This window comes from Mirounga angustirostris, unplaced genomic scaffold (genome assembly GCF_029215605.1).
Source record: "Mirounga angustirostris isolate CCGP_5_RB_7025 unplaced genomic scaffold, mMirAng1.0.hap1 SCAF_13, whole genome shotgun sequence".
Classification (NCBI taxonomy): domain Eukaryota; kingdom Metazoa; phylum Chordata; class Mammalia; order Carnivora; family Phocidae; genus Mirounga; species Mirounga angustirostris.
The window spans coordinates 11,503,515-11,527,975 of record NW_026991721.1 but is presented as its reverse complement, the minus strand read 5'-3'; the positions used below and the strand labels follow the sequence as shown (position 1 = coordinate 11,527,975).

The 24,461-nt window shown below is 39.3% G+C and overlaps 2 protein-coding genes and 1 long non-coding RNA gene across 4 annotated transcripts in view; 1 reads left to right on the top strand and 2 right to left on the bottom strand.

The window, feature by feature from the left end:
- Nucleotides 1-24,461, bottom strand: part of LOC123856376 (uncharacterized) — a 207,355-nt gene that overhangs the window by 100,223 nt on the left and 82,671 nt on the right. The window lies entirely within an intron of this gene.
- On the bottom strand, nucleotides 4,376-5,482 carry LOC123856382 (olfactory receptor 5A2-like). Its single transcript, XM_045892585.1, is given in 1 exon segment — nucleotides 4,376-5,482. A coding segment is annotated over 1 exon segment (966 nt). The 3' UTR covers nucleotides 4,376-4,516.
- LOC123841277 (olfactory receptor 5A1) lies at nucleotides 21,958-22,917 on the top strand. The gene has a single exon (XM_045870910.1). The coding sequence runs from the start codon at nucleotides 21,958-21,960 to the stop codon at nucleotides 22,915-22,917; it is 960 nt and encodes a 319-aa protein (XP_045726866.1).

Genomic DNA, 24,461 nt, shown 5'->3' with positions numbered 1-24,461 from the left:
GCTTCTCCCACTCCCACTCCCCCTGCTTGTGTTCCCTCTCTCGCTGTGTCTCTCTGTCAAATGAATAAATAAAATCTTTAAAAAAAAAAATAAGAAGAAGACTAGTGTCTTCATCAAAGATGCTTAACTGACTAACACAGGAAAATCTCATGCATAGCCTTCTGTTGAAAAACTGCCAGAGATGTCAAGTATATGAAAAACAACCTCAGAACCTTCAGAGATCTGAACACCACAGACACCAAAAGTGTTAAGCCTTCTGGTTTACCTTCTGGTAAAAAGAGGGACTGCAAGAAAAAAGTGACATCTAGACGAGATAGTACAGATAATACAGCAAATTACAAAGAGTATCTGCAACAAGATGTATGAAATAAAGGAAAGATTGTACAGGTAGGCTTCCTGAGATGCAGAACTTCTCAGAACCCACCCCTTTTTGATAAAGTTCATGGACAACTCCCAGCTGCAGCTCAGTCCCAGACCTTATCTCCAATTATATTCTAGACTGAGGGCAAGTTGAAGGGTGAGATGACTCCTGCCAGGCTACTTCCTTAGCTTTGGGCTGTTAGAAAATGAACTATGAGTTTCAGTGAATGTCTAATATATGGACTTCCTCCCTCTGGTCCATGTGCATCAATAATTTTGTTCCTTAAGCATTTCTTAAGATGAAAACCACCCAGCCTTCCTTTGCATAAGAAAGGGGTTTTATTAGAACAAGAATATTTCATACAATATCACTTTGATACTTTACACATGCCAGTTTTTCTATTTATGTTGACATTTAAGTCCAATCTAACACCATGACTCTATTTCAGAAAAAAAATGTTTTGAGAGAGATGAAGCCTGTTCTTCCATGGGTTCTCCCTGGGTCCAAGATGCCTGTCTAGTTCTAGAGTGTGATCCCACCAAAGTGGGAGGTTTGTCTGTCTTTCATCTAGTCTGGCAAAACTGAAGGGAGATGCTTCCACATCCATTTGATAAAAGTTCCAAGCCATGATTGCAAGAGCCTGCTATGACTATTTCTTTACTTGTAGGAAGGTGGGGAATCTCATTCCTAGCCGTATCCATAGCAATATTGCACATAGAAGGTCTTGGCCAGCATTAGAAGGGGAAAGGAAAGCATGAGAAGAGTGACAATGGAATAAAAGCAACAAAGCTTACATATAAACAGTTGGTTTATCTTCCCCAGTTATTTAGGAGATGTTACAGACAAGGAGACCCACCAAGAATTCAAGGAAGGTAGTCATAGATCAAGCTGATGGGAGAAGGCTGAAATACATGGTTTATCTTCGTATATGCAAGACATTTAGGCTCTCCCAGATCAGAACAGAGATCCAAATCAGTTATCTAGACACAGAGAATTGAATTGCAAGTGTTTCCTCATTTGCATGGATGATAACAGATTAGGCAATCTCTGGGTTTCTCTAGGTTTATGACTAGAAACACGAAACTGTTCATCTTTAGGAAAAATTTTAAATTCTCATCAGAACCCGTTTAATGCATCAGTCACTAATTCCTGAGTATGTGAGTGAGTGAATGAGAGAGTAATCATTTATACCTACTAAAAAATTAGGGGAATGTAGGTGGTACATATGGACAATAACCAGGTTTCTGAAAACTCTAAAAATTAAACCACAAAATCAGATCAGAATAAATGAAATGTGTAACAGAGGCATTTTAGAGACAAAATAGTCCTTACAACCAAAGAAGGAAAATCTATTAATTGATCTGTGAATATAGTGATTAGATGGGAAGATGGTCACTTAGAAGAGAGGAAGATGAATAAACCATGTATCTGGGGAGAGAAGGTGTCAGTGCCCTGGCCCAGCGCCTCAACCTATCTGGACTCTGTAGTTGGGCACACCAGGCACTACACACATTACCCACTTTCTCTCCAAATAGACTTTCGATTGTAATTTGTTTTTCTATGTGGTTTCCTCAGCAAGTCAAAGAATTGTGCCACCAGCACAAGTACAAGGTTGGCAGTTTTGTTTTTCCATGAAAACTAAAAACGGCATCTGGCTTATGTGGATAGCTATTCTGAGCTTGGTAACTTCAGTCCACCTGAAAAAAATCTTCAGAGGTTGCGAAGATGAGTGACACACGCTGGATTGTGCTAATTCTACTAAAGCGAATTCATCTCCAGCTAGCTGGCCACCCACCTCCCCAGGACAGCTGTACCTTGTCTTGCTTCAAAGAGCTATAAAATGCCTGATTCTTCTAGTGCCAAAAATATTGTTTAATATATGTCTATTTATATGCCCCATAATAAATGCACTTATTTAGGAAGTTTTATTTAACATGTGGCTTACTATAAACCCCAGCTCATTTTTGCCTTATTCAAGTCTCATGACCAAACCCCACATTATGCACTATATTTAACAATTATTAATGATCGTTATTTTCTCTTCGGTAATTGGGAAAACTACAAAAGTACATTATGTCTTCTCAATGCAAGGAGAAAATTTCCATTAGCAGCGAACATGTATGTGGCTGAACAAGAGATATTTTCTAAAGATCTTATATTCAGAATCTTTGTTCAAAAAAATTTAGAGATGATAAGAGACTAGTGACAGCTCCATGTAAGTCCAAAGCATGAGGCATATTTTCCTTTATTTGTTTGTTTGTTTTGTTCCAATGACTTTGGGCATTAGGAGAATTTAAGATTAGCTACCAAAGGTAAATTGAAAGATAAGAGCTCAGTAAACTGGAGTATAGATAAGGAAAGGTGGAGGGAAAAACTGACTATAAGGAAAGGCAAGGTGACCAGGTAGCTGATAGAGTGTGTGGCCACTTCTGTGAACTTGAGTTCTTTTTATTTTCCTAATGACTGCTTCCTATATGCAGAAGAAGCAGCAGAGGTGAGAGGTACTGGCAAGCCTTTTTACTGAGACTATTATGTTCCAGTTTGAGTAGATATCCCAAAGTTATCTAATTTGCCTCTTTTTAGCACATTTACCTGGATTTCTCTTGATTTATACAAAATTGACTAATAATATGAGCTAACATTTATTAAGTATTACCATATACCAGGCACTAAACTAAGCTCTTTTCATGCATATTCTCACTTAGTTGTTGTATCAATTCCATGAGGTAGATACAATTATTATCTTCGTTGTACAGATGAGAAAAATGGAGCTTATAAGTAACTTGCATAAGGCCACCTACCTATAAAGTGATGGACACGAGATTAATAATTGCAAGTCTGATGACTTAAGAATGCCTAACAAATACCTAAATAACTTTTACTCTAGTCTCTGCTGACCCACTTTCCAATGCATCAAAGCTATCACAAAGATCACATTTTTTTTTTTACCAAAGTAAGGAAATGTCTTCTATTTCTTTGGCTCAAATGGTGATAAATAAATATTTATAGAATAATAATAATAATAATACTCATCTCTTAAGCATTTGCTATCCACCAGCATTATTCTAAGTGCTTGTATATATTGAGTCATTTACTTCATCACAATAAGCCTATGAGATAATTACTATTATTATTATTCCTATTTTACAGATAAGGAACTAAGGCACACAGAGCCCAAGTAACTTGTCCAAGGACATACAGGTAGATACTTATTTATTCATATATGGCCAACCAAGAGCAGCCACAGCTGAATAAATGTATGCCAGTTGTTTACTGCTGATTCAAGGACACATAACATGTTCTGAGATAATATGGAGGAGAAAAATCACTCTCTTCAATTCCTAGGCTAAATTCCACCCTAGAACTTATCACAAAACTGGTGAAAACCTAGAACCTTTCCCCCAAATGACGGTATGCTCCTCTTCTATAGATTCTTAAGAAACTTTGAGTGTTGGCTGGAAAGCAATTACTTCAGACTGAAAGGAACAAATCCCCAGCTTTATTTAAATCAATGTAGTGACTGCTTTTTGTATAGCTGATTGAATTAGCCATGAGGTTTTTCAGTCATTAATGTCCTAATCAGAGGTTTTTTGATTTCTGTCCTACCTTAACACATTTAAAGAGTCAGTTCTATACCCCCATCATGCACAGTGGCTCACAATAGCTGGATTCTCAAACAGGAGAGGGTGCCTGCCTTGTGGTGCTCATGTGCCATAAAGGAAGCATATTAAACTTCATAAGAGGGAAAGGCAACTGTTTTTAGAAAAAGTGTCCCCCTCCTCAGGTTATTATGCTATACATTCTTATCCTACCTTAAGAATCACCATCCTGAATGCTAGACTAACATTTTTTTCAACGTTTTTCCTCCTATAGACACAGACTCTATTTTGATATTCCTGGTTGTTCAGTCTTTGTCATGGTGAAGTTTTCTGCTAAATTGAGCATTTATAATCTCAGTATAGGCAATGCTATTCATTCTAGAAACCAATAATGGCCAAACTGTTTTCCAATAACTAATAGGTATACTAGTTAGGGGAATAGTGGAAAGGGCGGAAAGGTCTAGTCAACACAAATCATTGTGTAAATCAACTAGTCCAAAACTACATGAAAATCTGCACAATTGAACCAGCTCACAGCCTCTTTGTAAACATTAGCTTAGATCAGAAAAACAAAGGCCCACGAGAAAGTACATGCTCTTTCTGCCACAACCTTCTTCATGGCATTTTTAATCTCCTTATTCCTAAGACTGTAGATGATAGGATTCACCATAGGGATCACCAGAGCATAGAATATGGACACCACCTTGTCCTGGTTTAGGGAGTAGCTAGAACTGGGTCGCATGTACATGAAGAGACCAGAACCATAGAAAAGAGTCACAGCAGTCAGGTGAGAGGCACAGGTGCTGAAGGCTTTGGTCCTACCTTTAGCTGAGCTGATCTTCAGGACAGCAGCAACAATGTAACCATAAGAGATGAGGATCACAAGGACAGACACAATTCCAACAACAACACCCACAACAAAGGTCACCACCTGGCTGGTAAAGGTATCAGAGCACGACAGAACCAGAACTGGAGGAAGGTCACAGAAGAAGTGGTTGATCACGTTGGGCCCACAGAAATCATGCTGGTAGACAGAGTATGTTTCAATCAAAGCACTGAAGAATCCACCCACATAGGCTCCAGCCACCGTCTTTAAACAAAGTGTATGGGAAATGAGGGCTGGGTAGAGCAATGGGTTGCAGATTGCAGCATAGCGGTCATATGCCATGGCAGCCAAAAGAAAGCATTCAGTCAGCCCCATTCCATAGAACACAAACTACTGTGTGGCACAGCCAACAAAGGAAATGATTTTCTGCCCTGTGATGATGTCAGAGAGCATCTTGGGAGTTGTGGAGGACACATAGCAGATATCTAGGAAGGATAGGTTACTAAGGAAGAAGTACATGGGTGTGTGCAGGTGGGAGTCCATCCTGATGAGGGCAGTGAGGTTCAGTCTCCAGGCTCGGGTCAGGAGATAAATCCCCAGAAATAACAGAAAAAGGAAAAGCTTCATTTGAGGATGGTCTGAAAATCCCAGGAGGATGAATTTTGTCACAATTGTGTTGTTCCTTCCCACAACCATAGACCTACTTCCTGCATAAAGGAAAGAAACAATTCTGTGATCAGTTAGATTGTGTTTGTTATTATATGAGTGGATATTTCCTGGAAGATCATATAAACAACACCAAGTTAACATCACAGCCACCTGCTATGCCTTCTTCTTGGAGGAAGGCTGCCCATGATAATCTCTTGGCACTATTTAAAATCTGTATGCTATACACCTTGCTGATTAGAAGAGGGTCTGTCTAATGGAGTAGAGAGTGACTGGGAGTCAATAATCTGGGTTTTGTCCTCAGCTCCATTCCCAACTCCCTGGGGACTGTGGAAAAGTGACTTCACCTCTTCAAATTCTCATTTTCTCAATTGAAAAATGGAATCAGGTGAGTCTCAAGGTTCCTTTAGATTTAGGTTTCTTATGGCTTTTTAGACTTCCTGACTTGAGCATATAAATCCAGATTAACAATAACATTAGGAATTTCTTATATTTTATATATCTTTAGTATAAGAATCTGGAAAAGGAGCTAAACACAACAGGCTATAATATTTGACATATTCAATTTTGAGGGAGCAAATCTAACTCACAATAAAGATAATTCATTCTTTCAGGTTAGAAAACTAAGAGAAAAAAATATACACATATATTATATATATACACATATATGCTCAGAACTAAAAAATTTTTTCTAATTATATGATGTTTTTATACAAGTAACTGCATAAAATGCATAAAAAGATCAAAATTTGGATGAACACAATCAGCGCCATTATGGGATAGAAGGACCATAAATAATATGTCCATGGTTGGGGGAATGGCGGAATAACACCAAAGCTGACTGAAATTGGATGAGCCATGGTGGTCAAGAACAAGCAGAAACTAATATTTTCTGAGCAAGAAAAACTGGAAAGGGTTCATTCAATATTTAAGGATAATATTTAAGGACAGGCATGGGACAACCTTGATGTCATCAGGCCAGACCAGATTATCATTTTTAAGACATGAGGGAAGCCCATATGCATTTTACATTAAGAAAGACAAGCTGGCACTTATATAAGATCAAAATGAGGGGCGCCTGGGTGGCTCAGTTGGTTAAGCGACTGCCTTCGGCTCAGGTCATGATCCTGGAGTCCCAGGATCGAGTCCCACATCAGGCTCCCTGCTCAGCAGGGAGTCTGCTTCTCCCTCTGACCCTCCTCCCTCTCATGCTCTCTCTCTCTCATTCTCTTTCTCGCAAATAAATAAAATCTTAAAAAAAATTTTTTTTTTTTAAAAGATCAAAATGAGGAAATATAAATGGGATGGGTGTGTAAAGGCAGAAGTACCCCAGGGAAGACTCAGGGCTAAAATTAAAGTTGCTGATATTTTATCATTTTGTGGAATTTGACCACCCATGCATGTTTTCAACCAACTGCAACTATCTGATTGTGTTTCTCTATTATTCATCATATTAAAAACTGTTCTACATGAAGAGGTGCTCAACATCACTCATCATCAGGGAAATGCAAATCAAACCACAATGAGTTATCATCTCACATCTGTTAGGATGGCTATTATTAAAAAGACAAAAGATAAATGTTGGTAAGGATATAGAGAAAAGTGTTGTGCACTGTTGGTGGGAATGTAAATTGGGGCAGTCATTATGACAAACACTATGGAGGTTCCTCAAAAAATTAAAAATAGAACTACTGTATGATTCAGCAATCCTACTTCTGGGTATTTATCCAAATAAAATGAAGTCAATATCTTGAAGCGATAGTTTCACTTCCATGTTTATTGTGGCATTATTCACAATAGTCAAGATACGGAAACAACCTAAATGTCCATCAGTGGATGAATGCATAAAGAAAACTTGAGATAGAGTGCCTGGGTGGCTCAGTCAGTTAAATGTCTGCCTCTGCAAGATGTCCATTGACAGATGAATGGTTAGAGAAGATGTGGTATACACACACACACACACACACACACACACACACACACACAATGGAATATTATGCAGCCATCAAAAAGAATGAAATCTTGCCATTTGCAATGACGTGGATGGAACTGGAGGGTATTATGCTGAGCGAAATAAGTCAATCAGAGAAAGACATGTATCATATGACCTCACTAATATGAGGAATTCTTAATCTCAGGAAACAAACTGAGGGTTGCTGGAGTGGTGGGGGGTGGGAGGGATGGGGTGGCTGGGTGATAGACACTGGGGAGGGTATGTGCTATGGTGAGCGCTGTGAATTGTGCAAGACTGTTGAATCACAGATCTGTACCTCTGAAACAAATAATACATTATATGTTAAAAAAAGAAGAAGAAGAAGAAGAAGAAGATAGCAGGAGGGGAAGAAGGAAGGGGGAAAATCAGAGGGGGAGACGAACCATGAGAGACTATGGACTCTGAAAAACAAACTGAGGGTTCTAGAGGGGAGGGGGGTGGGAGGATGGGTTAGCCTGGTGATGGGTATTAAAGAGGGTACGTTCTGCATGGAGCACTGGGTGTTATATGCAAACAATGAATCATGGAACACTAGATCAAAAGCTAATGATGTAATGTATGGTGATTAACATAACATAATAAAAAAAAATGTCTGCCTTTGGCTCAGGTCATGATCCCAGGGTCCTGGGATCGAGCCCCACGTTGGGCTCCCTGCTCAGTGGGAAGCCTGCTCTCCCCCTCCCCCCTGCTTGTGCTCTCTCTCAAATAAATAAATAAAATCTTAAAAAAAAAAAAAGAAAACTTGAGATAGGTGATGGTGATGATGATGATGATGGTGATGATAGATAAATAGATAGGTGAGAGAGAGAGAGAATAGAATATTATTCAGCCATTTAAAAAGTAGGAAATCTTGTCATTTGTAATGACATGGATGAACTTGGAGGACTTCATGCTAAATGAAATAAGCCAGACACAAAAGGATAAATTCAGCATGATCTCACTTATATGTGGAATCTAAAAAGTCAAACACATAAAAGTAGAGAGTAGAATGGTGGTTGGGGGGGTTGAGCCAGAACGGGGAAATGTTGGTTAAAAGGTGCAAAGTTTTAGTTATTCAGGGTAAATAAGTTTTGGCTATCTAATGAACAGCATGGTAACAACAGCTGACTTTACGGTATTGTATATTTGAAGTTTTCTAAGAGGATAGATCTTAAATCTCAACACAAACACACACATATACACATACATACACACACACACAAAGGGTAACTATGTAGAGGCGATGGATAAGTTATTTAGCTTGATTGTGGTGAACTTTTCAAAACGTATACATATATATAAAAACATCAAGTTGCACACTTTAAATATATACAATTTCTATATGTTAAAGCCATCTCAATTAAGTTGTTAAAATAAATACATACTGCTCCTAGCTTTGTGTTTTATAAAATTTTCAATCTCCCCACACTCAGTCACTGATTGAGTAACCAAAATCAAGAAGAGCCAAGACTGCTTTTCACTATGACATCAACCTATGAACCTATCAAAGAGGAAACAACATGAGTTTGGTGCTTCTTATCTTAATGAAATCCTCCCTACCAGAATGTAAGCTACTCAAAGGCAGGCTGGGAGATCTGTTTATTGATCTATTTATTGATTTACCCTATAACTAATCTAGAACAGTGATTGGGACATAGGTATAGTAAGTATTAGTTGAACGAATGAATTTTTTCACTGCTTATCTACAGAAGCTTCGCAGAGTGTTTGGTTTATAATGTGTGCCCAATTATAATAATATAATATGCAATATATAATACAATCACACTTATTCAAGGCTTATTGAGCACCAGGCACTGTTTTAAGGACTTGATTTATATTAGCTCATTTAATCCTCCCTGCAAGTAGGTAGACTTACTCTGCCCTTTTATAGATGAAATGTGGAATAGGCTATAAATTATAATTGTCTTTGTTGGATGAATGAGGTGGGAAGGAAGGAGCTGAACTTACTGAATGATTTCAGGCAGAAATGTCCTGAGGTCTCACCCTACAAAAGAAGAATTATTGGTTGTTTTGTTCCACTAACATTTTTTACGAACTTCAGTTCATCTGCATTTCCCACTGTTCTATGCCTCGTTTCTGGTTCAGTCAATTTTTTATTGTTTGGCCTCACGCAAAGAGTAATATCTGTTTCTGGAATCCGTGGTCCTTTATTACCAAGTCTTCAAAATGACCTTAGGGAGTTCATTATTTTGATGGGCAGGGGTAGCCACAATATCCCTCCACATGGCTGCCCTATTACTCACTCCTGGGTCCAAAGTAGAAGCTAAGCAATTATTAGAACTAAACATTTCTGAGCACTAATTGTTCTCTGGGGTGATAGGGACAGGGACAACCACCCATTGCCAGAGTCTTATTTACAGTCCCCTGCCTTATTCTCCTCTGAGCTTCCTCTGGGTCCAGGAAGACATCCTTTTGCATTGGTGGGCAACCTTCCACTTTGAGACCCTTCACTGGAAGTAAACCACACACAAGTGAGTTGGGTTCAATTCTGGCTCTGCCATTTTATCTGTATAAACATACACAAATTTTTTAAATCTCTGAAATATCAATTTCTTCCTTTGCAACACTGGTGTGATAATTATAATACCAATCTCAAAGGGTTGTTGTGATAATGAAATGAGATATGAATAGGAAGGTCTTAGCACAGTGCCCAATGAATAGAAATCACTTGATGAATGTTGAGTAATAATGTCATTAACTCTGCCTCTAGGGTTGTGGCCAAGAGCTCTTTCCTATCTATTTGATGTTTTATTGTGATGAAAACAGTTTCCTTACCCTTTAATATTTTGGGTGCTATTTCCAGCCCTGCCATGCCCTGGACATGTGGCTGTGGGTGAGTCAATTAACCCTTCCCCCACCTCACAGGGCCTCAGTAAATTCAGCTCCCTTTCCAAGGACCCCTCAAGCTCTGAAAATCTAGAGTTTTGAGACACTGATGTCCTGTTTTTTGAAACTTTTTCTACAGGAATAAAGTTTACAAAAAGGAGTTAATCTGTTTCATGGAGATCAAGTTAGCAAACTTCAGTGTGAGAATAAAAATTAATTAAAGGACAAAAATATCTTCTACATGAAAGAATATAATTACTTAGACTTTTTTTCCCCCCCATTTATTTGACAAAGAGAGACACAGTGAGAGAGGGAATACAAGCAGGGGGAGTGGGAGAGGGAGAAGCAGGCTTCCCACGGAGCAGGGAGCCCGACATGGGACTCCATCCCAGGACCCTGGGGTCATGACCTGAGCTGAAGGCAGACACTTAACCAACTGAGCCACCCAGGTGCCCCTAATTACTGAGACTCTTGACACACAAGGTAATAGGCTGAATTTAGGGAAAGAAATTTAGCAACTGAGATCATTGAAAGAAAAAGAGGTAGGTGACTCCAAAAATAGACTGTGAGGAGAAAAGTCAAGGAAGTTCTTTATTAAGAGAAGCATTTTGGACTAGGACTGGGAACATACTGGCCCAGGAGATCCCGAAGCTACGGGAGTGAAGCCCAACTAACTACAAAAGTGTTTTGATACTGAATTAAGATCCCAGGTAATTTAGAAGGTAAATCCCTAATTATGATCTATACATTTTCTTGGGATTAGAAAAGCTGATACACAATGTCCACAATAGCCAAACTGTGGAAAGAGCCAAGATGTCCATCGACAGATGAATGGATAAAGAAGATGTGGTATATATATACAATGGAATATTATGCAGCCATCAAAAGGAATGAGATCTTGCCATTTGCAACGACGTGGATGGAACTGGAGGGTATTATGTTGAGTGAAATAAGTCAAACAGAGAAAGACATGTATCATATGATCTCACTGATATGAGGAATTCTTAATCGCAGGAAACAAACTGAGTGTTGTTGGAGTGGGGGGTGGGGTGGGAGGGATGGGGGGACTGGGTGATAGACACTGGGGAGTGTATGTGCTCTGGTAAGCGCTGTGAATTGTGCAAGACTGTTGAATCTCAGATCTGTACCTCTGAAACAAATAATGCAATATATGTTAAGAAAAAAAAAAAAGAAGAAGAAGAAGGTAGCGGGAGGGGAAGAATGAAGCGGGGGAAATCGGAGGGGTAGACGAACCATGAGAGACGATGGACTCTGAAAAACAAACAGGGTTCTAGAGGGGAGGGGGGTGGGAGGATGGGTTAGCCTGGTGGTGGGTATTTAGGAGGGCACATTCTGCATGGAGCACTGGGTGTTGTGCACAAACAATGAATCATGGAACACTTCATCTAAAACTAATGTTGTAATGTAAGGGGATTAACATAAGAATAAAAAAATTAAAAAAAAAAAAGAAAAGCTGATACATAATTTAAAAAATTTTTTTAAAGAAAAGAAAAGCTGATAATAGGGGATGGTAATAGATTTCATCTGTCATGACAACTCTGATTATACTGATAATAATTATCTGCAAAGACTAAGAAGCTCAAGAATAAAGAGCAAATTATATATTATCAATGTCTGCATTGGATAGGAAAATCAAGGGTGGGGACATTTGATGTATTTGTCAACCTATTCTATAAGAAATTTTTTTTTATTTTTTTTTAAAGATTTTATTTATTTATTTGAGAGAGAGAATGAGTACATGAGAGGGGGGAGGGTCAGAGGGAGAAGCAGACCCCCCGCCGAGCAGGGAGCCCGATGTGGGACTCGATCCTGGGACTCCAGGATCATGACCTGAGCCGAAGGCAGTCGCTTAACCAACTGAGCCACCCAGGCGCCCTATTCTATAAGAAATTTAAGAACAAATTTCGTCGCCCTCTCTGATTTCTCCCCCTTCAGATTTCCCTCCCTTCCCCTATGGTCCTCCGTGCTATTCCTTATGTTCCACATCAAGTGAAACCATATGATAATTGTCTTTCTCTGCTTGACTTATTTCACTTAGCATAATCCCCTCAGTTCCATCCATGTCAAAGCAAATGTTGGGTATTCATCCTTTCTGATGGCTGAGTAATATTCCATTGTACATATGAACCACATCTTCTTTATCCATTCTTCTGTTGAAGGGCATCTCAGTTGCTTCCATGAGAGACTATGGACCCCAGGAAACAAACTGAGGGTTTCAGAGGGGAGGGGGGTGGGGGGAGAGGGTAACAAGGTGATGGGTATTAAGGAGAGTATGTGTTGTGATGAGCACTGGGTGTTATGTGTAACTGATGGATCATTGAACACTACATCAAAAATTGATGATGTACTATACAGTGGCTAGCTGAACATAATAATAAAAAAGAAATTTAAGTACAAGGAAGAAATTTGCCTTATTAAATTCACTTGGATATAACCATAAACTCTCATTACCCTACTTTAAAATATCAGATTTCATGTATGATTAAATTTAAGAATTTAAAGCAGAAAGTTAAAGTGAACATCAAAAAGTATGAAGGCAAGTAGCATATAAAAGAAAATAAACTTCTCATAGAATTACAAATGTTTAGGAGGAAATTCCTTAAGAGTCAATTCCTAAATTTATCTCACTAGGATTCTATGCATCTTAGAGTTTGTTTGCTGACAGCTTCTCCTAAAATATGATTTGCTTTCGTGTTTATTTAACATTTTAGCATAGCTATTTTAATGAGGTTATTTTAATTGTTTCAAAGAAAGCCCAGAGAAAAATCCAGAGGTGCTTGACAATAAAACACAATCTTGATTCTCAAATTGGAGTTTGGAAAAGTTATTTCAGTTTGTATTTCTTCTACTAGTGAGGAGTATAAATATCAACCTTTTACAGATCCAAAGTCTTTTCACCAGGCATTCCAAACAAAGATAAAATACAAGACAAAAGTACATGTAGAGGTTTTAGAGGCCTTAAATATATAGTTAGATAGATCAATAGATGATAGATAGATGATAGATAGATAGATAGATAGATAGATAGATAGATAGATAGATAGATAGATAGATAGATGATAGATAGATAGATACTCATAGGTATATATGAAACACTGGAAGTTATACAACCTGAGTTCCAATTCTCATTCTGCTGTGGAAAATTAGGTTCTTGACCTCTCTGGGCCTCAGTTTTTTACTCTAAAACAAAAAACTAAAGTGAAAGACCTCTAAGAACCCAAACAGCATGATTACAATTGAGATAACTATATTAACAAATCATTATCTGCCGAGAGGACGGCTACTTGAGACCCTCCTATGGAATGTTGCTGCCACCTAGTGGAAATATGCCTAAACTATAGGGTGACCTCAAGGGACTAAAATCCACATGAGAACCTACCATTGCTGCTATGAACATTGGGGTGCATGTGGCCCTTCTTTTCACTACATCTGTATCTTTGGGGTAAGTACCCAGTAGTGCAATTGCTGGGTCATAGGGTAGCTCTATTTTTAACTCTTTGAGGCACCTCCACACTGTTTTCCAAAGTGGCTGTACCAACTTGCATTCCCACCAACAGTGTAAGAGGGTTCCCCTTTCTCCACAACCTCTCCAACATTTGTTGTTTCTTTCCCTGTCCATTTTTGCCATTCTAACTGGTGTAAGGTGGTATCTCAATGTGGTTTTGATTTGGATTTCCCTGATGGCTAATGATGATGAACATTTTTTCATGTGTCTGTTAGCCATTTGTATGTCTTCTTCAGAGAAGTGTCTTTTCATATCTTCTGCCCATTTTTTGACTTATTTGTTTTTTGGGTGTTGAATTGGAGAAGTTCTTTATAGATCTTGGATATCAGCCCTTTATCCGTAATGTCATTTGCAAATATCTTCTCCCATTCCGTGGGTTGCCTCCTTGTTTTGTTGACTGTTTCCTTTACTGTGCAGAAGCCATATGCACCCCAATGTTCATAGCAGCAATGTCCACAATAGCCAAACCGTGGAAGGAGCCAAGATGCCCTTCAACAGACGAATGGATAAAGAAGATGTGGTCCATATATACAATGGAATATTACTCAGCCATCAGAAAGGATGAATACCCAACATTTGCATCAACATTGATGGAACTGGAGGAGATTATGTGTGAAATAAGTCAAGCAGAGAAAGTCAATTATCATATGGTTTCTCTTATTTGTGGAACATAAGGAATAGCATGGAGGACATTAAGAGAAGGAAGGGAAAAATGAAGGGGGGAAAATCAGAGGGGGAGACAAACCATGAGAGACTATGGACTCCAGGAATCAAACTGAGGGTTTTAGAGGGGAGTGGGGTGGGGGGATTGGTTAGCCTGCTGATGGGTATTAAGGAGGGCACATACTGCATGGAGCACTGGGTGTTATACAAAAACAATGAATCATGGAACACTACATCAAAAACAAATGATGTACTGTATGGTGACTAACATAACATCATAAAAAATTATTTAAAAAATAATAAAAATAAAATGTTATCAAATTGCAAAAAGAAAGAACCTACCATTGCAATAGTAATTGATTATCCTCAAACACATTATATACCCACCATGCTCTAAGCACCATACCATGTGCCCCTCAAGTACCTTAACTCAATACTAGCATGCAGTTCAATTCTGGGAAAGAAACCAAACCAGGGAGATGGACAACTTACTAAGCATACTGAAAATGGTGTATAACACTAATAAACAACTATATTTAGATAAGAGTGATGTAAATGAAAATAGGTAAGTCACAAGTTCACATTCAAGGTACCATTGTAAACAAATCAAATTTTTAAGTTCTTAAAAAGAGGCATCATAACATAAAAAAAGAACAGTCTAGAAGAGTTAAACAGGTTAAAAGAATTAAAAATGGTAGTGTTAACACATGGCATGGGTCTAAATCCTGCCTATTTTCATCTGTGTGGTCTTGCACAGCTCCACTGATTTCACATTACCTCTTCCTACATCTGTGAGATTCAGCCGAGTGTACCAGCCTTGTACGATGGGGTGTGGATCATATGTGAAACCTACATGAAAACCATTATGTAAAAACGATTCAAATGGGACAAGTTATTGTTCTGTTTTTTAAATTACCAATGTGTCTCAGAAGACACACCTCCAACTCTAGTGTTCTGATACCAGCTTATTAGAAATGCATGGTAATCCATATTATTTTTGTGCCCGGCTAACTATATGCTTTCATTAAACACTAACTAACTACTGTACGTTTTAATTAAAATGCCAACTAACTTGGACATAGTTTTTAAAAGGTTTTCATGTTTAGCAAATCTTGGCACAATAATTTTTTTATAAATGGTCATTGCTATCACTGTCATTTTTTATTATTTTGAGCTTAGTGTTACTATGAACACTCTCCCTCTGCCCCTCCCTCTTGCACTCTCTCTCTCTCTCTCTAAAATAAGTAAATAAATCTTTAAAAAAAAATAAGTGTTGAATCCTAAATAAAATGAAAATATCCTTAACAATTGATATAGTAAAAATGGCAGCAAAAATTTAAACTTTAAATAATCTTTTTTTTAAAAAAAGAGATTTTATTTATTTATTTGACAGAGAGAGATAGCAAGAGCAGGAACACAAGCAGGGGGAGTGGGGGAGGGAGAAACAGGCTTCCTGCGGAGCAGGGAGCCCGATGCGGGACTCGATCCCAGGACCCTGGTATCATGACCTGAGCCGAAGGCAGACGCTTAACGACTGAGCCACCCAGGCGCCCCGAAACTTTAAATAATCTTAATGGAAGTTTAAAAATGTCCCCAACTGTTATCAAGGCATTTTAAGACACATATAAATCAACATTATCTCAAGTATGAGTTTTCCAAGAAGCCTTTGAACATTGTTTTGACTAAGCATCCATGGATCTAAATTTCGCTCAGGAACTCTCAAAAGGAAGAGCCCAAAAGAAGAATCAAAGTGCACTCATCTGGTTTCAGGACAAGGGTGCAGGCTGAGAGGAGAGAAGTGATTTAGGAAAGAACCATTTTTTTTATCACTTAAATCATTCTTCTGCCAAAGCCCAAAGAGGCTAGGCTCTTCAAACAGGGTAAGAGACTATTCTCGTAGCTAGGAAAGTTCAGAGTCACTTGGAGGTTCAAGATTATCTACTTCAAGAAAAAAAAAAAAAAGATTATCAGCTTCATTTGAGCTTATTCAAATGTCCCCCATTCCAATTCTCATCAAAGTTCAATATTCTCAGTTTAAGAAACAAATGAATCAAACCTCTTCCTTTTCTCCCTCCCTCTCCAAACACATGAATTATTGACTTCCTTTTTGTTGCCTGTCTAGCCTCAAATTATTTTTTATTTGTACATGGCCCTCCGTAGAATAAAAGTCTTTCATCTTTATACTACATCATGCTATACCAGAGTAAATTTAACAATTTTTAGAGGAAAAAGCCCTGTATCTAAATGTCTCTCTCAGAGAAATATAACTAGGTTTCTGTGGAAAGAGAATGGATCAATGAATGGAAGGGTACAGTTGACCTTATCAACACATTTAGGTACAGTTGCATTCCAAAATAAATGCATGCACCATTCATATGCAGAGTTTGGTGTCACGTAATTATGGGTTCAAATATTGGATCAATCTCTTATTAGCTGTAAAATTTTGAGCAACTTATTTAGCTTTTCTGCACATATATACAGTTCTGCTTTCTTTTGCAGAGTAGGTGCTTATCTTGTCCTCTATGTTCTGTTGCTATCCTGAGTTCATTCATCATGTACTACCGGAAGAGATTTTGAATGGCGTTGGGGGATCAGAGGAGCTAGCCATTGGGATGGAGTTTAATAAGCATTTATTGTCAGAGGATTTATATGAGTATGTGTTCTCCATACCACCCCAGAGATCAATTAACTACAAATCTGTGAGGTTTGGGTGATATATTTTTTTCTCTTTCAAAAAAGACCCTCAAGGGCAAATGTAATGAAACATCTCCAAGGAGAGAGGGAAAAAAACCTCTCTCAAAACCATTTCCAATCCCAGCTTTGAAACATTTTCCCCAAATGACCCCAAATGCAGATATTGGCAGATACCAGAAGAGCTTCTTAAAGATTTTCTCTCTTTTTTCCGTACATTTTTTTCCCTCCACCTTTCTGCCCACAAACACGCATTCTATGCATCAAGTGGATATTTTTATTTTTGGTGAACAAACCAGCCCCAAGCTTGCTCTCCCAGCTCATTAGCACTTTGGGGATTGGAAGCAGTTACCAAAGCCTGACTAGACTCCTTACAAAGCAAAACTCAAGACAGGCATCAGCTAAAGGACAGACAAATAAGAGGAAGAGGGTGAGTGCAGTCATTCATCTTTTAATTTTTGTTTTCATGCCCACATTAATCTTGCTTTACAGAGCAATTTAGATCTTCAAGCTCATATAGATGATTAAGGAGTTCTTTGGATTCGAGGTTTTCTCCATGTACCTCTCAATTCTGTCTTTCCCCACATTCAGCCACAATCTTATCTTAACACTGCTTTGATGGGCCTCCTGGACTATGTTTGAGCCCTTGCAACTAAAAAGAGAATTAGGAGGGAATGAAATTTTGGAAGGAATTGTTACACCTTTGAACAGAGCTCCAATTATTAGTAAGTGGTTTGAAAAGTGATTCGGAAGTGCTGTTATTGAAGCAGATTTTATACAGCTGATTTTCCAAACACCGCAGAGACCTCTAACCTCCAAAACCCTCCTTCTCTATTCTAACTGGTGGCCTGAATTTTACCATCTGAATCTTAATTCTTGGATTAAAGTTTTGGTGCCTTTTGAATGCTCACCTTATGTCAAAAGAGACTCTTTCATTTCCATCAAGTATTTGTACATTTGAATGAAGGACAGACCTGGAAGAAGACCTTGAGGGCATCAGGCTTCTGCAACGGTGAGAGGAGGCATCATAAAGTGGAGGACAGAGCTCAGAGCAGGAATGACGGGGAGATCAAACGATCCACTCCTATTCCCCAGTTTCGCTGAAGTTCTCCTTGTCATTATACCGTGTATTTTTTTAAGATTTATTTATTTATTTGAGAGAGAGAGAGAGAGAACTGGGGGGAGGGGCAGAGGGAGAAGGAGAGAGAGAATCCTCAAGCAGACTCCTGCTGAGCACAGAGCCTCATGCTGGTCTTGATCCCTGGACCCTGAGATCATGACTGGAGCCAAAATTAAGAATCTCCCACTTAACTGACTGAGCCACCCAGGCTCCCATTATACTGTTTTTTAACTCGATGGAGTTAAGCTATGTTACCAACTATGTTAAGCTCAGACTAGGCAGACTTAGCACTTTCTTGCAGATATTTGATAAAAGATGAGCTGAGTTGTAAATCAACTTGACCATTTCCCATCAATCTCTGAGTGTCTTCTATGTGCAAGGCACCGTGCTAGGTATCTGATTTTACTGTGTTATCCTACCTTCACCAAGGCCCGAAGACTAGTGTGATTTACAAAGATGCAGCTCAACATCTGTAAATGTAGTGAGGTCACTGAGCCTCCCGAACTCTCTTTTTTTTTTTAGCTGCTATTGATTATACCTATATGATAGGATTCGTAGGGAGTCTAGATTCAGATCAGACTAGCTCTCTACCCAGCTTGCTGCCAGTGAAGATTTCTTTCTCTCTAAAAAAAAGAAGCACCTCTCTGTGAGCAGAGTTCAGTGACATAAAGTGCTCCATAGAGCCCTGAAGATACCTTCTGTTTAATGTTCTAGGGTAAGATGGTTAAGATTCAGGGCATCAGTGGGGAAGAATAAAACTCTGGATATGCTTTTCCTTCTGTTCCAATTTGTCCAGATTCACTTTCTGTTTCTGGGAATGGGAAATTTCATCCTTAAATGTGAAAGTTTTCCCCCTGATGGCAACATTGAAAACAGACTTGCAGTTGACCCATCAACCCCCGCCCCCGCCCCCGCAGATAATTAGTCTTCAACCTTTACTCCCAAACACTTGTTACAAACCTACATGGCCCATCAGGGGACCTCTCATTTCAACCCACCACATGAGGGAAAGTGTTTTCAAATAAGACTCTGTTCCTTAAAGAATTCTTTAAGGAATATTCACTGCTGATAGCAATCACAGTCCCAATTTGTTAAGCAAAGATATTATCTCAAGACCCATGAGCCTTTTGCACATTATCTTAAGCAATCCTCCAACAACACTGTTACATCACGATTATCCCCATTATACAAATGGAGGAATTGAAACTCAGAAAGACTAAATGAGTTGCCCAACATCTCAACCTGGCAAGTGGCAGAGTCGGGATGAGAACCAGGCTTCTACTGAAGCCTACCCAGAATCAGAACCACCACCTTATTCCCCTCCTTTTGCTGCTAACCTGAGTAAGTGCTCCAAACAACCTCGAATCGTATCACGAACCTCAGGTTTCTACCTGACTGAAGGCTGAGACTACATGAATGGGTGAAGTCTCCAGCAGAGCTCTTTCGTTTTGCTCACAATTTCTCCATGTGACTCTACATCTGTACTAGACGATGCCAAACTTTGCTGCAGGTCTCTGTCTTTCCTTCAAGGGGAAAGAATCCTCTCCTGATTCTGGGAGGTTTACACGCCCTTTCACAGACAGGTGCAGAGCCTCTGAGTATAAAGCTTAAAACCATACTGACAAGATTGGGATAAGTGTGTGGGATCTCTGAAACTCTGCACAACGATGGCATGGTAATGACCAAAAGGAGCTTCACATTCTCTCACTATCCAAATTTGAGTGTTTTAGCACTGAAAAGTCTGTAGCAGAAACCATTAAGAGGAAGGAGCGTGGACCCCAATTCCAAGGGCATCTCCCTGTTTATAAGCTTCAAGAAGAAAGTTAAGGTCAATGACCTTGACTGGCAATGGGTAGATATGAATTGATTTATGAAAAACTGGGATATCAAAATAAAATGGCTCTCTCGAACTGAGCAATAAAATTCAGAGCAAATAGAGTATTACTTCCCAAACTGTGAAGTGACTGTCTTGGAATGACTTGTATAATATATATAATTTATTGAGGGTTTGTGTTCTATAATACAAACACCCACACACACATATATATATTTGCACATGTAAGGTGTACTCCAAAATGTTAAGAGCTCTTATTTCAGGAAATAGAATGTCATAATTTCCAGGCTTTTCTTTTCTTTTTTTTCTTTTTTTTGCATTGATCAGGAACTGAACATGATTTTTAGTTTCAACTTTTCACGGTTATATATTGATCCAATTATTGTACAGTGCTCACATTTTGCTTTTAAGTTCATAAAATAACACTTCCATTTTGAAAAATAAAATGGAATTTATGAGATTCTCTATACTTTAAGAGGTAGGTAGAATAGGCTGAAAGTATAGTTTAAGAGACAGTTAATGTAATTTTGTTGATTTCCAAATTGTTAAGACCCGAGGAAGGATCAAGATATGTTCCAGACCTATAAGAGTCATTCACCATGAGCCATGGGGTCCCTCTGACCACACTTTTCCTTCTGCAGGGATGGGACCTCAGCATGAGAGATCTGCTGACAGCAGGAGTTCTTTCCTGATTTATAGGGATTGAGACTTAGTGTGGGTGTATCGGGGGGTGATGGGAATTCTTATCCATGTGAACTTGATGGAATCAATCCCTGATCTTGAAAGATGTTCCATACACTGACAATTCTAAGAATTTGATCAAGGACACTTTGTATTTAGGTTTAAACAACAACAGCAACAACAAACACAGAGTACTTACTATATATAAGTTAGTCATGTCCTAAAGGAGATGATGGATAAATGATAGATAGATAGATGGATAGATAGATGATAGATATATAGATAGATAATTGATATATATATATAGATACTAATTATGAAGTAAGTGCTGTTATCTCTGATTTTACAGAGACAGATGGAACGTCCAAGTGACCTGCCCAAGATCACACCTTTACTAAGTGGTAAACCTGGGGACTGAATCCAGGTTGTCTAAATCCAGAGTCCCCATTTCCTAACAAGTCAATAGTTTAGAGCTAGGACTACAGACAAATTTGAAAATACAACTATATTAGTGTATTCAGATCTAACAGTTGACAATTGAGAGCACTTCTGTATACATCTGGCCTAATCCTTTGGATTAAAAACATTCTAAATGTCTGATTGTTTCACAACTACAGAGCTGAACCTGGTCCCTCCATTAATTTCCCTGTTCCATTATTGAAACTTGAATAAAGTTAGATGACTAGTTAATTCAGGGAATGACATGACTCATCTGGGACACACAAAACTGTCCTGACAACTTTCACCTGGGACATACTATGTGTCAGTCACTTTACACACTTTGCCTTATTTAGTTCCTAAAACAAATATGTGAAGTAGGTCCTGTCACTCATTTTGGAAGATAAGGAAACTGGAGCCTAGAGATGTTGGATATCTCACCCTAAGTGACACAGCTACTAAGTGGTAGAGACAGAAGGTGATCACAGGGCGTCTGAATCCAAAGCTTGAGCTCACATCAATCACACTGTACTATATAAAAAGAAAACAAAAATTAAAACAATGACTAAAATTGCCTTCTGAGAGAAAGAATCTTTGCATAAAGTTGTGATTCTCTCAATACTGTGCCCCCCTCTTGTGCATTTTGTAATTTTTTGTTGACTGACGTAACCTATAATGTGGATTATAATTATTATGGCAGGTCTGCATCTTGTCCTTGTGGTCCATGGGAAACATGTCCACAACTAAGGCCTGGAACAGCTCTTCAGTGTCCATGTTCATCCTCCTGGGATTTGCAGACCATCCAGAACTCCAGACTCTTCTCTTTGTGACCTTCCTTGGTATCTATCTTGTGACGCTGGCCTGGAACCTGGCCCTCATCTTTCTGATCAGAAGTGACCCCCATCTGCACACACCCATGTACTTCTTCCTCAGCAACTTGTCCTTCATTGACTTCTGCTACTCTTCTACAGTGGCCCCCAAGATGCTCACTGATTTCTTCCAGGAGCAAAAGACCATATCGTTCTTGGGCTGTGCTGCTCAGTTTTTTTTCTTTGTCTGCATGGGTCTCACTGAGTGTTTTCTCCTGACTGCCATGGCATATGACCGATATGCAGCCATCTCCAATCCCCTGCTCTACACTGCCATCATGTCCCACGGCCTCTGTATACGCATGGTGCTTGGGGCATATGTCGGTGGCTTCCTGAGCTCCCTGATCCAGGCCGGCTCCATATTTCGGCTCCACTTCTGCGGACCCAACATCATCAACCATTTCTTCTGTGACCTCCCACCAATCCTGGCACTTTCTTGCTCTGACACCTTCCCTAGTCAAGTGGTGAATTTTCTCGTGGTGGTCACTGTGGGGGGGACATCATTCCTCATCCTCCTCATCTCCTACAGTTACATAGGAGCTGCTGTCTTGAAGATCCGCTCAGTGGAAGGCCGAAGGAAAGCCTTCAACACATGTGCCTCGCACCTGATGGTGGTGACTCTGTTGTTTGGGACGGCCCTTTTCATGTACCTGCGACCTAGCTCCTGCTATTCACTTGGCAGGGATAAGGTGGTGTCTGTGTTCTATTCGCTGGTGATCCCCATGCTGAACCCTCTCATTTACAGTTTGAGGAACAGAGAGATCAAAGATGCCCTGTGGAAAGTGCTGAAGAAGAAGAAAGTGTTTTTCCTAGTTCATGATTGAAAATATATGTCTCTAAACTGACAGAAAAAAATGATCTCTAGCATCTACCTTCACTTCTGGCATCGATGAGGGAGACATCTTGTGTGCATGGCCATTTTTCTGCTGACCCCACCATGGATAGTCAAAAGGGGGAAGAGATTACTTCAGCAGAAACACCACCCCAGGATACCCTATCCTCACAATTGGTATTACAACAACTACCTTTTATTGGGTGCTTAATGTGTACCAGGCACATTATTTAATTAAATAATTAAGTTCATTGCAGCTCTATGATCCACACAGTACCATCCCCTTGTTACAAATGAGGAAATGCAGTCCCAGCAAGGAAGACTGACTTACCCAAGGCCATACAGGAAGTCAGAGGCAGAACCCATTCAGACCCAGGGCTTCCTGACTCCAGAGCCCATGCTCTGCCCAAATGTTACCTTCCACATTCAACAACAAAGAGCCCTGAAGTTGTACAAGTGTATGACTCTTACTACTGGCATATGGCAGAACTCAAAAAGATACACTGTGTATGGTTGAGGTGAATTAAAAGAACAAGATGCCTACTCCATTCAACGCTCTTCCAAGACGTCCCTTTTGGACTTCCATTATGACTACTGAATAATTTGCTAAGACTGAAGGACATTACCTTTGACTGCCTTTCTACCTCAGCTATGTAGGGATCTAGAAATTCTGAACCCCATAGAATCACATCAGTGCTCTTCTTCCCAGTCTCAGTCACCTAACCTGTTCAGCACCTGACTCAATTTCACAGCATGCTCTCCTTTTCTCATCACTTTCCAAGTTCCTCTTGCTCTCTTCTATCTGAACCCATTGCTCCTATAAGATCCTTGTTTCTTTATCTGTATAGATTAGCCCTTGCAGACCACAATGAGTATTATCTGCTATCATCTCAGGAAGGTACACCTCAGGCTCTCACCTCCAGGTCATTCCTCCTTTATGGAGGGTAATTACAGTGGAGTTGGCCAGAACAACCATTCCTGCTGGCCAATCCCTCTCTCATTCATTTGTGGCTCTGTCCCCTTCCCAGCACACTTTCCAATAGTGTGGGTCTATTGGATATGCAAAAAGATTTTATTTGACTTTGTTGTTCATATAGGTGGATCAATTATTTCTTTCATATCTGGAAGACCATAAAGGATGCATGGGGAGGAAAGATGTTTGTCTCATGTCTCCTGGGTTCTCCAGTCTCCTAAATTCTTTCCCAAGGTCAAGCAAACTTAAAATGACCCATAGAAATAACACCCAGTGGTATTACCCAATAGGTAACTTTTCCTAAAGTTTCTTTATCAGTTGCCTTTATGAATATTAAGACCTATATGGCTTTGTATTGGAAATTCTGAGAATCACCTCTATTGATGGATTCTATGCCCCAGATAGCTCTAGTTTAATCTTCCCCAGCTGGCAGAGGATAATGTGAGGAAGCCTCTACGATTATTTCAGATGTAAGATCCAATGAAGGGGCCAGACTGGCCAAAAGAGCAGACTTGGGGACCCAAGAATAGATTATTCCTTTGAAGCTTAGAATTGACAGGCTT

Excerpts from the sequence above, each read along its gene's own strand:
- LOC123841277 (XM_045870910.1), top strand. The coding sequence starts at position 21,958 with ATGTCCACAACTAAGGCCTGGAACAGCTCTTCAGTGTCCATGTTCATC.